Source organism: Pseudoliparis swirei, chromosome 8 (assembly GCF_029220125.1).
Source record: "Pseudoliparis swirei isolate HS2019 ecotype Mariana Trench chromosome 8, NWPU_hadal_v1, whole genome shotgun sequence".
Taxonomy (NCBI): Eukaryota; Metazoa; Chordata; class Actinopteri; order Perciformes; family Liparidae; genus Pseudoliparis; species Pseudoliparis swirei.
The window spans coordinates 22402565-22417700 of record NC_079395.1 but is presented as its reverse complement, the minus strand read 5'-3'; the positions used below and the strand labels follow the sequence as shown (position 1 = coordinate 22417700).

General features: G+C 43.6%; 2 protein-coding genes across 2 annotated transcripts in view; both read right to left on the bottom strand.

Annotated features, from left to right (window-relative positions):
- Window positions 1-3502: 3502 nt before the first annotated feature.
- On the bottom strand, window positions 3503-7067 carry LOC130197613 (uncharacterized). The gene is made up of 4 exons (XM_056420367.1): window positions 5306-7067; window positions 5143-5238; window positions 4216-4260; window positions 3503-3531 (listed from the first exon to the last, which is right to left on the bottom strand). The coding sequence occupies exons 1-4, from the start codon at window positions 7065-7067 to the stop codon at window positions 3503-3505; spliced, it is 1932 nt and encodes a 643-aa protein (XP_056276342.1).
- A 7391-nt stretch (window positions 7068-14458) lies between these two features.
- cahz (carbonic anhydrase) overlaps window positions 14459-15136 on the bottom strand; it is a 14265-nt gene continuing 13587 nt past the window's right edge. The window contains exon 7 of the mRNA XM_056420528.1: window positions 14459-15136. This exon is cut by the window's right edge and continues 1582 nt beyond it. The gene's annotated coding sequence lies outside the window, so the exon portion shown is untranslated.

Here is a 15136-nt window from a genome sequence, read left to right as displayed (position 1 = left end):
TGATAAATAGGATTTAAACCAACTTAGTGCGGCGCCTGAAATGCCAATCGACTGCTCCAGTCTCTGTAATAGGATGTCATGGTCAATGGTGTCGAATGCAGCACTAAGGTCTCACAAGACCAGTACAGAGAGGAGTCCTCTATCTGCACTAAGGTCTAACAAGACCAGTACAGAGAGGAGTCCTCTATCAGGACTAAGGTCTAACAAGACCAGTACAGAGATGAGTCCTCTATCAGGACTAAGGTCTAACAAGACCAGGACAGAGAGTAGTCCTCTATCAGCACTAAGGTCTAACAAGACCAGTACAGAGAGGAGTCCTCTATCAGGACTAAGGTCTAACAAGACCAGTACAGAGATGAGTCCTCTATCAGCACTAAGGTCTAACAAGACCAGGACAGAGAGTAGTCCTCTATCAGCACTAAGGTCTAACAAGACCAGTACAGAGATGAGTCCTCTATCAGCACTAAGGTCTAACAAGACCAGTACAGAGATGAGTCCTCTATCAGCACTAAGGTCTAACAAGACCAGTACAGAGATGAGTCCTCTATCAGCACTAAGGTCTAACAAGACCAGTACAGAGATGAGTCCTCTATCAGGACTAAGGTCTAACTAGACCAGTACAGAGATGAGTCCTCTATCAGCACTAAGGTCTAACAAGATCAGTCCAGAGATGAGTCCTCTATCAGGACTAAGGTCTAACAAGACCAGTACAGAGATGAGTCCTCTATCAGCACTAAGGTCTAACAAGACCAGTACAGAGATGAGTCCTCTATCAGCACTAAGGTCGAACAAGACCAGTACAGAGATGAGTCCTCTATCAGCACTAAGGTCTAACAAGACCAGTACAGAGATGAGTCCTCTATCAGGACTAAGGTCTAACTAGACCAGTACAGAGATGAGTCCTCTATCAGCACTAAGGTCTAACAAGACCAGTACAGAGATGAGTCCTCTATCAGCACTAAGGTCTAACTAGACCAGTACAGAGATGAGTCCTCTATCAGCACTAAGGTCTAACAAGACCAGTACAGAGATGAGTCCTCTATCAGCACTAAGGTCTAACAAGACCAGTACAGAGATGAGTCCTCTATCAGCACTAAGGTCTAACAAGACCAGTACAGAGAGGAGTCCTCTATCAGCACTAAGGTCTAACAAGACCAGTACAGAGATGAGTCCTCTATCAGCACTAAGGTCTAACTAGACCAGTACAGAGATGAGTCCTCTATCAGCACTAAGGTCTAACAAGACCAGTACAGAGAGGAGTCCTCTATCAGCACTAAGGTCTAACTAGACCAGTACAGAGATGAGTCCTCTATCAGCACTAAGGTCTAACTAGACCAGTACAGAGATGAGTCCTCTATCAGGACTAAGGTCTAACTAGACCAGTACAGAGATGAGTCCTCTATCAGGACTAAGGTCTAACAAGACCAGTACAGAGATGAGTCCTCTATCAGGACTAAGGTCTAACTAGACCAGTACAGAGATGAGTCCTCTATCAGCACTAAGGTCTAACTAGACCAGTACAGAGATGAGTCCTCTATCAGCACTAAGGTCTAACAAGACCAGTACAGAGATGAGTCCTCTATCAGCACTAAGGTCTAACAAGACCAGTACAGAGATGAGTCCTCTATCAGCACTAAGGTCTAACAAGACCAGTACAGAGATGAGTCCTCTATCAGCACTAAGGTCTAACTAGACCAGTACAGAGATGAGTCCTCTATCAGCACTAAGGTCTAACTAGACCAGTACAGAGATGAGTCCTCTATCAGGACTAAGGTCTAACTAGACCAGTACAGAGATGAGTCCTCTATCAGGACTAAGGTCTAACAAGACCAGTACAGAGAGGAGTCCTCTATCAGCACTAAGGTCTAACAAGACCAGTACAGAGATGAGTCCTGTATCAGCACTAAGGTCTAACTAGACCAGTACAGAGATGAGTCCTCTATCAGGACTAAGGTCTAACTAGACCAGTACAGAGATGAGTCCTCTATCAGCACTAAGGTCTAACAAGACCAGTACAGAGATGAGTCCTCTATCAGCACTAAGGTCTAACAAGACCAGTACAGAGATGAGTCCTCTATCAGGACTAAGGTCTAACAAGACCAGTACAGAGATGAGTCCTCTATCAGGACTAAGGTCTAACAAGACCAGTACAGAGATGAGTCCTCTATCAGCACTAAGGTCTAACAAGACCAGTACAGAGATGAGTCCTCTATCAGGACTAAGGTCTAACAAGACCAGTACAGAGATGAGTCCTCTATCAGCACTAAGGTCTAACAAGACCAGTACAGAGTTGAGTCCTCTATCAGGACTAAGGTCTAACAAGACCAGTACAGAGAGGAGTCCTCTATCAGCACTAAGGTCTAACAAGAACTGTGACAAGTATCTTGATGCAAATAGTTCAGTAATTATTGGAGTCCTATGATTGGTCACCCAGTCAAACTCTATTGCAGATACAAATAGGATTAGATGGATTAATATGACACTGCTGCTCAGTTTCCATCAAACACATCAAGATTCTTCAGACATTACATAAATGTTTGATTTAACATTTTGCTCTTCTGGTTGTTGCATACAGTAGTTTATCATTGACTTTATTCAGGCAGTTGTTTGTATGTTAAATATGTTGGTAGAGTAGATCAAAATCATAATTTTACACAAAGTTGGAACTAATTTAATTGAACATGTACAATCTGTGTAAAGGCAGCCATGTAAATGGTATACCCGCTAAATTATAGAAGTCCCACAAACAACCTGTGGGACTACTATAATTTAGCTGGCATACCATTTACATGGCTTCCTTTACACAGATTGTACACGTTCACTTAAATTAGTTCCAACTTTGTGTAAAACAAAAAATTATGAATGACCTTTTAATGGTGGAATAAAACTGAAAATCATAGAATATGATTTGAGGGGCAGCAGAAGCGTACATTTGTAAGTTTTAGAAAGACAGCAAGTGCATATTAACCCGTCTATACAGCCGAGTCACACTGGAACCATTTATAAGGAAAGTAGAAGACACTCAGAGCACGGACAGTGGGCGGTTCACACGCTCCTCGTATGAATGTCTAACGTTCTTAGAAAAGGCCTCGTGTCATGTAGGGGTCGAGCTCCTCGTTCTGTTAAAATATAATCAGGAATGCTAATGTAATGGTCCTCAGGGAATATTCCAACAAAATCTTGGTAAAAGCAGAAATTAAAACAGGTTCTCAGAATAAAGAAAAAGAACCGTCAGCACGGTAACTTGATCGTTGAAGGTGGAGCCCTGGTCCTCAGGGTCAGCAGAGAGGGAAGTGATTCGGTTCCTTGATGCAGTCGATGGGTTTCTCAGAGTACAAGCAGGAATAGAGACAAATCGGTTTGCTAAGATAAAACCACCAAACTTTAATTTTATACAAAACATTTATTGAAAAATAGAATTACATTTTTAATTTGAAATTCATTTTAAATATTACAATGAATCTTTAAAAATAAGTGTTGCCCTGTGGGGTGCAGTCAGTGTTCAGAACCGCTGGTTCCTCCCATTTCCACCTGGAGGAAGAAAAAATAAATAATTGAGGCGAAAACTGTAATGAATACACAGTGAGTAGAGAAGCTTTGGTCCAATGTAAAGACATCCAGTAGAGTTTACTCTTCTGCTTTTACAGACAATAGAATCATGGACTCCTCTCTACCTCCACCTGATGGATCCTGGAGGTCTGGATCGTGGTCCATGCCCACGACCAACTATTCATACACTGTCATATTCATTGAATGTGTTGTTACTGTAATGATTCCTTCTGGTCACATGACATCTATTGTTCTGTCCATCCTGGAGAGGGACCCTCCTCTGTTCTCTCCTGAAGGCTTCTTACTTTTTTACCCCTGAACGGGTTTTCAATTTTTGGGAGTTTTTCCCGATCCGATGTGAGGTCAAAGGTCAGGGATGTCTATGTGTACAGATTGTAAAGCCTTGAGGATAATTTGTGATAATGGGCTACACAAAATAAACTGAATTCAAAAGGGAAGCTACAGGTAGAATTAAGAGAAATGTGTTCATCCCTTAGCAATTTAGAGTTTAGATGATTTGGTGCATGGACGTTTCATCCACCTCTCATAAACGCCGTTGCCACCAAGCGACAGACCCAACCAGAGAGACGTCAACCTTGAACCAAAGCAATCAGAACCTCTAGATCACCCATCCAGACACGAGGGACCCACAGCGGGGGTCCTCACCTTGGGGCTTCCCGTAGTCGGCCTCCTGCTGGCTGCTTTGCTTGTCTGGAGACACAAACACAGATCTTTAGAGGAACGTGGTCTCCCGTCAGATTGGTGATCACATGATCAGTTTCCCTGTTCTCTTATTGGTTCAGTGAGCGTTTGGTTACTTGTGTGCACTTGCGAGACATTTTAATCAAAATTTGAGGTTTGAAATGCATTTGCTGAAATATTTCAGGTGGCAGGATGTTTGCTTTTAAAGAAGTAGTTAGAGGCTAGGTGGCATAGCCGATAGCTTTTGTTTCTGTCATTTTAAAGCCCTGCATTTTTTTTTATTTAGCACTTTAAAAAAACGCAGCAATATGTTGAAGCCTCGTGGTATTTTATGTTGGGATTAATTCATAAAAACACAATATATTTAAATATTCTGGACTGTTCCTACGTGATTTACACAGACCACATTTTAGGATTGGCAAGAATTAAAAATGTCCAGGGTTCAGAATTTTTACATTTATATATTTGGTTGGGCACCAAATCAATTCCTGTAAAAAAACTACAGCATAGACTAATTATTTGTATACAAGTCTAGGTGGAAAATATCCAACCGCAATAATAATAATGCGGACTTCTATAGCGCTTTTCTGAATACCCAAAGACGCTTACATCTCCATCCTGGAGAGGGATCCTCCTCTGTTGCTCTCCTGATGGGTTCTTAATTTTTTTCGCCCCTGAAGGGTTGTTTAAGAGTTGTTCCTGAGCCGATGTGAGGTCAAAGGTCAGGGATGTCTATGTGTACAGATTGTAAAGCACTCGGAGACAAATTTGTAATTTGTGAAAATGGGCTATACAAATAAACTGAAGTGAATCTCCTTAAAAAAGGTGAAGGACATGAGGAATTAGCCAAATTGAAACAAACCGAGGCTGAACCCCCTCAAACGGCTTTACCTTGACCTTTGTTCCTCCAATGATTCTTCTTCTGTTTTTTCGGCATTCGTCCCTTCATGCCGAATCCGTCAGCCTGGCCACCAATCGTCTTCTTATCTATGAGACAAGTGATCGTTAAAAGCAGGCCACGCGTCGGTCAGGATTGAAGCAAGCAGAAGATCACCTGTGCATTTCCACTCCTGCCTCGCCCTCTCCTGGCAGTCGCAGTCCTTCAGCTGGGTGCACTGGATGCCGCAGTCCACCAACTGTCCCCTCGTCGGAGACACTTCGGCCATCTTCGGGTCGGCCATCGGGACGCACAGTCTCCGGTCTTGCGGCTGGCTGTCGTTCCCGCCCGCGTCATGCTCCGCCTCCGTGTCCGCTCGGTTCTGGACGCTCATCGGGGGGGAGCTCTCCCCTCCAGCCGCAGACTTCAAGGGGAGCGTTTCCTCCGGCTGGGAGCAGCAGGGGGTCTTCACCCGCTGCTCATCGAGAACGAGCGAGTCCTGGTTTGGGCTTCGACTAGCCTCGGGTTCAGAAGACCCATTCCTATCCACGTCCTCCTCAGAGGAAGGAGATGAGACTATTTTGCAGGGTGGCGGGCGAGTCGGGGAAGTGAAGGAACCCTTTTCTGAAGGAACAATGTTCTGACCCGACTTTGGTCTCCTCGTTTCAGATGCTTCCATTTCAGTCTCTACTTCTAGGTTCGTTGGGGGACTCGGCTTCTCGGCGGGGGTGCTGAACATGAGCCAGCTGTCGTTGGAAGTCGGCCTTCGCCCTTTGGCAGCCGTGACCGTTGGGTCGTCCGGGGTGGACGGTCGACCGTTTTCAGCTTCTTCCGTCATCTCAAAGATGACTTGAGGCTCGAACACGCAGTTCTGCAGAAGCCACTCTTGACTGGGGATGAAGGGTGCCAGAGACTCCACGGACCAAACGGACTCGTTCATTTTCCTCTTCATCCGACCGCTGTTTAAAGACGAGGGGTAGGGCGTGACGTCTGTAGTGATGTCTGCAGTGTCTTCTGCAGCGTCTTCGTGCGGATTCGTCTCGTCCCCGTTTTCCGGCTCGTCCTCAAAGAGTTCATCGGAAGACTTTAGTGAGCGCAGCCGTTCATCTCTGTAAGGCGAGCAATGGCCACCAGAGCCAACCACGCCCGTATCACTCGTGGACTCTGCCTTTCGCTCATCGTGAGCGTCTCTCATTTTGCGGATCTTGAACAGGTTTGCACCGTCCCTCGAGCTCGAGGTGCCGTCAGCATCATCAGCAAACACATCGTTATCCGCCGCCGGACCCTTTGTGGCCCCAGCCGGACTCTGGTAAACAAACTGTCGCTCTACTGCGGCTCCAACGTCCTTTTGAGGCGGCTCGTCCGGCGCGGTGGCCTGCGTCGGCGCGGTGGCCTGCGTCGGCGTGCCGTCTCCCCAACTCAACAGGATGTCGGGAACAGACTCGAGTCTCTCGTGGACGACGTCCTCCTCTTGTTGAGACGAGCTGCACACGGGAGCCATGCTGTCCGCGGAACTCGCCGACCACACGCTGCAGCGAGCGCCGTCCTGACGGACGGCGTCCTTGTGGCGTTGCCGCTTCTCCAGAGACGCTCTGATGCGCTCTTGGACCGTCTTCAATCCCGCCGGCGGCACGACGTCGACGCAGCGCGGGCTGCTCCCCTTGACCGGTTTGTCGTTTGCGGAGACACGTTTTTTGGAGGCGGAGCTCAAGGGCGACGGAGAGCTGCAGGCGGTTCCACCCCCAGAATCTGTGCTGAAGACTTGGCGCTCCTCGCCGTAGCCTCCGGCGCGTCTCCGCGTCGGGTCCGTTTGGACCTCGGAGTTCACCGTTTCTCGAACGGGGGCAGTGTGCGGCAGGTGGAATCTGCGGGTCTGGGTAGGGTTCTGGTTATAGTTCTGGTAGGGTGCGCTGGGAGCGTACACCTGGGGGTGCAGCATACGTCTGTAGTCAACTGGTTGAAGATGAGGGTGGGGAAGAATGTAGGCTGGATGCTCCATGTAGGGAGGAGGGGGCAATGGGGGCATTACCATTCCGTAGCCTGGAGGCAAAAACAGATTGGTTAAAGTAACCGGGATGATAATTCAAGTCCAATAAGTCATACCTTATACAATAGTCCTGAAAGACACCAACAGGTTTGTGATTGGTGTATCAAACCAACTTCCCAGTAGGATAAGAGCTGAGCTTTCTACCTCGAATAAGGAATGAAAAAAGGGAAATCCGTGGAACGTCTGAATCCTTAATACGGCGCAACTGAACTTCAGAAGAAAATAAACAGACTCACCCATGCCTGGGAAGCCTGCAAACGGGTAATAGGAGAAGGGCATGGGCCACTGGTATTGGAGGAAAGGAGGTGGGGGTGGAGCATGGACGTAGAAGAGCGGCCGGCCCGAGACGTGGTGTTGGGGATGGGCCGACGGTCCCGGGTCCTGGCTGCCGCCGTGCAGTCCCGGGTCTTGCTGCTGGGCCGGTGGTCCGTCGTTAGCGCGGGGGGGCGGGGTCCCTCCATTTGGCCCCGGATGAGCTGGTGGAGGTCTGTTGGCGGTCGTCGTTGCAGCCATAATCAGCCTTCAGAAGAGGTGGAGGAAGGAGGAGTTTCAGACCGTTGTGCATCCACACCAATCATTTACTAAAACAAATGCAACAACGGTAGACGTTAGCAAGGGCGACGCAAACGGGAGGAAATAGTGAAATAGAATTTTTTTTTGGGACCATTTTCAGCGCTGCATAATCACGGTTGATAGGTTCACTTTAGCTAACGTGAGCCTTCAAAGCCGGGACACGAGAACAAAGCGGGGGCTTCTGTGTACCCACCAACAGGCTGTACACGCCTTGCCACACACACACACGAGGAGCTGTAGGGAAACCAGATAAAACCATGAAAGCAGACGGAACGCTCCTCATACTCGTTCAGACCCGTTCTTTGCGTGACTAGAACACGTTATTCGGCTCTAGTGTTAAAAAACTCTTCATACCAGGCGTGAATGTGAACCTGTTCACCTTCCGTGTGAAACACTTGCCCCCGGGTCAAAGAAAGACTTTGTCGGCAACATTACGGTTGATGCTGCCAATAAGCTGCTGGTGACGGAAGGAGAGCCAAACCCCAGAGGCCTGTTGAAGCGGAACTTTCTCCAATCTTGGCATTAAAAAAAAACAACGACTGATGTATGAAAGGATCCCTTTGAAAACAAAAGGGAACCACGAACTGAACCAAGACGACCCATCAGTCTTCTGTTCTGCCCAGAGGAGAAAAAAGGTGCTTCAACAAGCCGGTCAGATGAGTCTCTCCTTCCTGTGCGAGGCCGGCTCAGAGTGACCTTTGCAAAAGGGTAAAAACCATATTACATTTGTTTTCTCTTCTAAATGTCTGACCGAAACAGGTTTGCAATTTTACTGATGGACTGTATTTTTAAATCACCTTTTTCCTCATCTTCACTCAGAACTTACACACACAGGTCACGTCACCCTTCCCCCAGTCACACACTGATGGGAGGGGCTACCAAGAGGTTACAGCTGCCAATCAGGACCAACAAAAAAATCGTCCAGCACATTTTCCATGGACTGCCGATCCTGATTGGACGACCCGGCTCCACCACTGAGTCCCAGTTGTCCAGAACCACCACAGTGGGAGTGGTTCTGTATGTCTGACACCCTCTTTGGCCGATTTTACATTTAAATGAATGAGTTTCTAAAAAAGTACTTTAAGTGAATAAGTGAAGAAACACATTAAATCGCTTGAAGCTCTGATCCAAAGTGAAGCAAATCAAACACGAGGGACAGAAAATCAAATATGAGGAAGAAGAGTAAAAAAGATTCAACAATACCAAACTGAACCTTAAATGTTCTGCATTTAGTTTTGTACTCACTTCCCCTGGTTGAGAACGTGGATGTGAAAGCACACAGAGCAGTGCACCAGAGACGATACGTTCAGCCCACAGCTGAGCTTAAGTAGCCCTGATCACTCGAGTGTGCAGCTGATTGGACGCCGCTCTGCTGTCCCGCCACTAGAGGGCGCCAGACTCCCGTCAGACAGCAGAGGCCTCGGCGTCTGTCTGGATTACATCTGCACAGTTTGTCCATCCCGTAGCTCCTCCACCTGTTCATTAAATATTCATATTAACAGCAACTTAAATTGTATACAATCACTATATATTACTAGCACATATTCATTGAGGATCTTTCACTTGTGACAAGGATACCATGGGTCAGGATTCTCCTTCACCCTCGTAATGTCCTCCCGGTTGACCTTTAATGACCCCGCCTGTTTTTACATGTTATAAATTTTTTACATTTTGTAAATGTTACATTTTTTTATTTTTTTACATTGTTTTATATTTTTTACATTTTTTACATTTTTAAATTGTTTAATTTTTTTTACATCTTGCACAATACAAACAATAAAACAAAATAAAAATCACAACAGCAAAAAATGAATATCACAGTGCAGGAAGAGAGAAAAAGACAATTTGAAGCCTCCACCTATATAATATTTAACATTTTACAAAATAACTGACATGAAATGAAAAATGCATAAAATAGACAACAAAAGAAAAAGAAAGAAAAGGAAGAACAATAATCTAATCATATGGAGTGTGTGTAGATGTGTGTGTTATTTGAGCGTATAGTAGATGTTCAGTCTGACTTCAGTCCAACACACTAACACACGTTGGCCCATCTTCTTGGAAATTAGTGCCAATAGACCTTGTTTACATTAAAGTACACACAGTTTTTTAATGGGAATTAAATGAAACAATTATTTAATTTCTGACTTTTTATTATGTTGACTATTAGACTCATTACAGAGTGCTATGTGTCAACGTTTAGTGAGGATGCTGTTTTTGAATGCTCCTCGTCACGTGACTCCTCCCCCTGATGTTCAGCATCTTCCTCCTCATCACGTGACTCCTCCTCCTCATGTTCAGCATCTTCCTCCTCGTCACGTGACTCCTCCTCCTGTGGGGGGGGGGGGGGGGGTTGGATCAAATGAGACCGATAGACAGAACAGGTCTGCTTGCTTTTTATAGTTGGAAAACAAACTCCTAATTATTAGTCATGAAGAATATGTCTGACTAAATTACATCTATTGTTCACCTGGTCACATGACATCTATTGTTCACCTGGTCTCATGACATCTATTGTTCACCTGGTCACATGACATCTATTGTTCATCTGGTCACATGACATCTATTGTTCATCTGGTCACATGACATCTATTGTTCATCTGGTCACATGACATCTATTGTTCATCTGGTCACATGACATCTATTGTTCATCTGGTCACATGACATCTATTGTTCACCTGGTCACATGACGTCTATTGTTCATCTGGTCACATGACATCTATTGTTCATGTGGTCACATGACATCTATTGTTCATCTGGTCACATGACATCTATTGTTCACCTGGTCACATGACATCTATTGTTCATCTGGTCACATGACATCTATTGTTCATCTGGTCACATGACGTCTATTGTTCATCTGGTCACATGACGTCTATTGTTCATCTGGTCACATGACATCTATTGTTCACCTGGTCACATGACATCTAGTGTTCATCTGGTCACATGACATCTATTGTTCATCTGGTCACATGACATCTATTGTTCATCTGGTCACATGACATCTATTGTTCATCAGGTCACATGACATCTATTGTTCATGTGGTCACATGACATCTATTGTTCATCTGGTCACATGACATCTATTGTTCATCTGGTCACATGACATCTATTGTTCACCTGGTCACATGACATCTATTGTTCATCTGGTCACATGACATCTATTGTTCACCTGGTCACATGACATCTATTGTTCATCTGGTCACATGACATCTATTGTTCACCTGGTCACATGACATCTATTGTTCACCTGGTCACATGACATGTATTGTTCATCTGGTCACATGACATCTATTGTTCATCTGGTCACATGACATCTATTGTTCACCTGGTCACATGACGTCTATTGTTCACCTGGTCACATGACGTCTATTGTTCATCTGGTCACATGACGTCTATTGTTCATCTGGTCACATGACATCTATTGTTCATCTGGTCACATGACATCTATTGATCATCTGGTCACATGACATCTATTGTTCATCTGGTCACATGACATCTATTGTTCATCTGGTCACATGACATCTATTGTTCACCTGGTCACATGACATCTATTGTTCATCTGGTCACATGACGTCAACTGTTCATCTGGTCACATGACATCTATTGTTCTGTCCATCCTGGAGAGGGATCCTCCTCTGTTCTCTCCTGAAGGTTTCTTCACTTTTTTCCCCAGTTTTTCTATTTCTTGTGAGTTGTTCCTGATCTGATGTGAGGTCAAAGGTCAGGGATGTCTATGAGTACAGATTGTAAAGTCCTTTGAGGATAGTTTGGAATTTATGATATTGGGCCATATAAAATAAACTAAATTGAATTGAATATATATGACATCTATTGACATCTATTGTTATATATTTATATAAATATTATATATTATATATATTATTCAAAAAATATATAATTATAATGTTAAATATATTCAATTCAGTTTATTTTGTATATATATATATATATATATATATATATATATATATATATATATATATATATTTCAGGCCATAAATCCCAGCAGAACAATCAAGGTGTGCAAAGCAACAACATATAGCTCACATCAAATTGTCCCAACGGAAAGCTGTTTCTACCCCCCCCCCCCTGCCCACCCCCCTCCTTTTTATATTTTATGATATGAACATGCAGTCGTCATGGTTACCGTTGACACTCAGCAGAGAAGAGAGCGGCATTGTGTGTTACTGTGGGCCACAAGGGGAAAGGGGGGGGGGGGGAGGTTGACACAGAGGATTAGTCACGCACCCCTCCATTATTAACAGAGCAGAATCTGTGGAGCACACACACACTCACACACACACACACACAAACACACACACACACACACACACACACTAACAGACACACACACACACACACTGAATGTCCCCATCTTGCCTTTGAAGTGGACATGCCATCGTTAGCCATCTTTTTAGCTCTTTGGTTCCACCGCCAATTCTGGGTCAACTGTCCACTCATCAATAGAGGGGGGAGTGGGGGGGGGGGGGGTAAACAAGACAGTATCGCAAGTTAGATGTTTCCAGATTCACCGTCCATGTAGTTTTGTGGAAGCTGTTTGGAAAAGAGACAGGCGCTGTAAATACAATTAATGAATACTTGGCATGTGATTGGATGAAACATCTGTCAATCAATCTCTTTGAGGCATTCTCTCTCTCTCTCTTTCTCCCTCTCCCTCTCTCCCCATCAGGGCAGCAGAGACACTGAGAGACTGTCATCGACCGTCCAGCTAACGGTTGGTGATGATGAAGGGGGGGGGGGGGGGGGGCATGAACAAACAAACAAACAAACACACATCGTGACGTCAGGCCATCGCGAGCCAACATCGCTCACGCCGCGCAGTCATACAAAGGAGGCTGAATTCACAATTAGATAATGAATGAACTATTACAACGAAGCCGCCTCACACTGCCTCATTCACACTTTTATGAAACCAGGTCATTTTCTCAGAGGAAGGGAGGAAGATGAATCGACATGAAGGTGGAAAACCACCAAAGTCATGAGGAGTCATCCTCTGGAAACCACGAACGTCCGCTTTGAAGCCTTGACTTCGTCATTGCAACCGTCGCCATCTTGGTTTCTTTTGCAACCAGAAGATAAAAGAGGTGGGGCTAAGTTCAACCATTAACTGGTAGCTCTGGTTTAGGGACCTGTCAATCACAAGGTAGCCACACTAGAGCCCTCCTGCTTTACAACGGCGGGGGGTCAAACCATCGACTGAGCATCAGGGATATTGGTGACGAGAAGATCTGAAATAGATATTCAAAGATATTAAAAGATAAAAACCCACCGAGCCACAAACCAGTCAACCTGCAGAAGCACCAGACTTCAGAACGGCTTCTTTCCTCTTGCTGTGAGCCTCTTCCATTTATCCGCCACCCTCCACACTTGGTACAGTCCTAGTACACTTGTTTTGTGTTTTTTGTGTTTCCTTATGTCTCAAAATAGGACAATAATGTAACTTTGTAACCTTTTAATGCACTCCAAATGAGACCAGACTTGAGACCATAAACACGCTTGAGTACATTTTTCGACAATAGTCACGAATCAGAAGACCAGGTGAGATCAACACCGGCAATAAATGATCATGCCACAATAAAAATCATTAAAATACTATCACATTATACGACTTGTTGCTATTTCACATCTTGATGGAGGATGGAATGAATGACGTTTTTTCCTGATTCTTTTGCAATCGGAAGAGTCGCCCCCTGATGGCCATTAGAGAGAATGCGTGTATATGTGTGTATATATATACATACATATATATATATATATGTGTGTATATATATACATGTATATATATGTGTTTATATATGTGTATTTATATATATATTTGTATGTATATATATATGTATATGTGTATATATACATATATGTGTATATATATGTATATATACACATATATACATATATGTATATATGTGTATATATACATATATGTGTGTATATATATATATATGTAAATATATATGTGTATTTATATATATGTGTATATATACATATATGTGTATATATATATACATATATGTGTGTATATATATATATGTATATATATGGGGGCGGCTGTAGCTCAGTGGGGTAAGGGGGTCGTCCTGCAACCCCAAGGTTGTCGATTCGATCCCGGCTCTCCCCATTAGTTGCAAGTCGAAGTGTCCTTGAGCAAGGCACTGAACCCCCAGTTGCTTCCCGGGCGCATCACTGCAGCCCACTGCTCCTTAATAACTAAGGATGGGTTAAATGCAGAGAACTAATTTCCCCTTGGGGATTAATAAAGTATATATCTATCTATCTATCTATCTATGTATATGTATATGTGTATATATACATATATGTGTGTATATATATATATGTGCATTTATGTGTATATATACATATATGTGTGTATATATATATCTATATATACATATATACAGTATATGTATATATGCATATGTGTGTATATATATATCTATGGGATGGGTTAAATGCAGAGAACTAATTTCCCCTTGGGGATTAATAAAGTATATATCTATCTATCTATCTATCTATGTATATATATATGTATATATATATGTGTATATATGTATATATATGCATATATGTGTGTATATATATATATATATGTTGCCCTTTGGGCTCACCAAACCCTTTTGCATCCTCTAATTTGAATATCAACTTAAAGCTAATATGTCCTTATGAGTTGTGAGAAAGAACAACGAGACATCTGAAAGTTGTGAATTTTTATTGATATAAGTCTTCTTTATTATGACATTATAGATTCATGAAAAAAGCATTTAGCAAAGGGACACACTTTAAAAGGTTAGGCTATATCACCATCACCCCACTCTGAGAGCGCTTCATTACATTGATATGAAAGCTCAAACATGTCGCTGGTCTCTAGTGAATATCTGATATAGATCTATCTTCAGTGAGATGGAGTGATGACTAAAGACATTTCTGATGAACAAAAGTAATGACAACGTCTGATGGGTGTCGATACTGCAGTGTGAGTTAATATAAAGTCATCTTGATGCTATCAGTTCTTTCCAGCGTACAGCTTCTGTCCTCAAGGCACTGTGGTGACAGGTAGCTCAGTTGTCATAGTTTTTATTTCTTTCAATATATATATTAAAGAAATGGACTGACCATGACCGCAGGAATGCAGACGTCTCAGTGAAGTTCGGGCAAGATGTAGCAACGACAACAACAACAAAAATTATCTTTTCAAAATTGTGAGCCCAGCAAAGACACACACAAAAAAACCATGCATTAGTGTTCATGACCTCATCACATTGTAGGACTGACTCTCAACATTAGAGGTAAATGCATCTAATTTAAGCTTACATCCAAGTTCAATAGGCTCGTCGGCCTTTTGCCTAGAACTGCACTAAATCATCTCATAA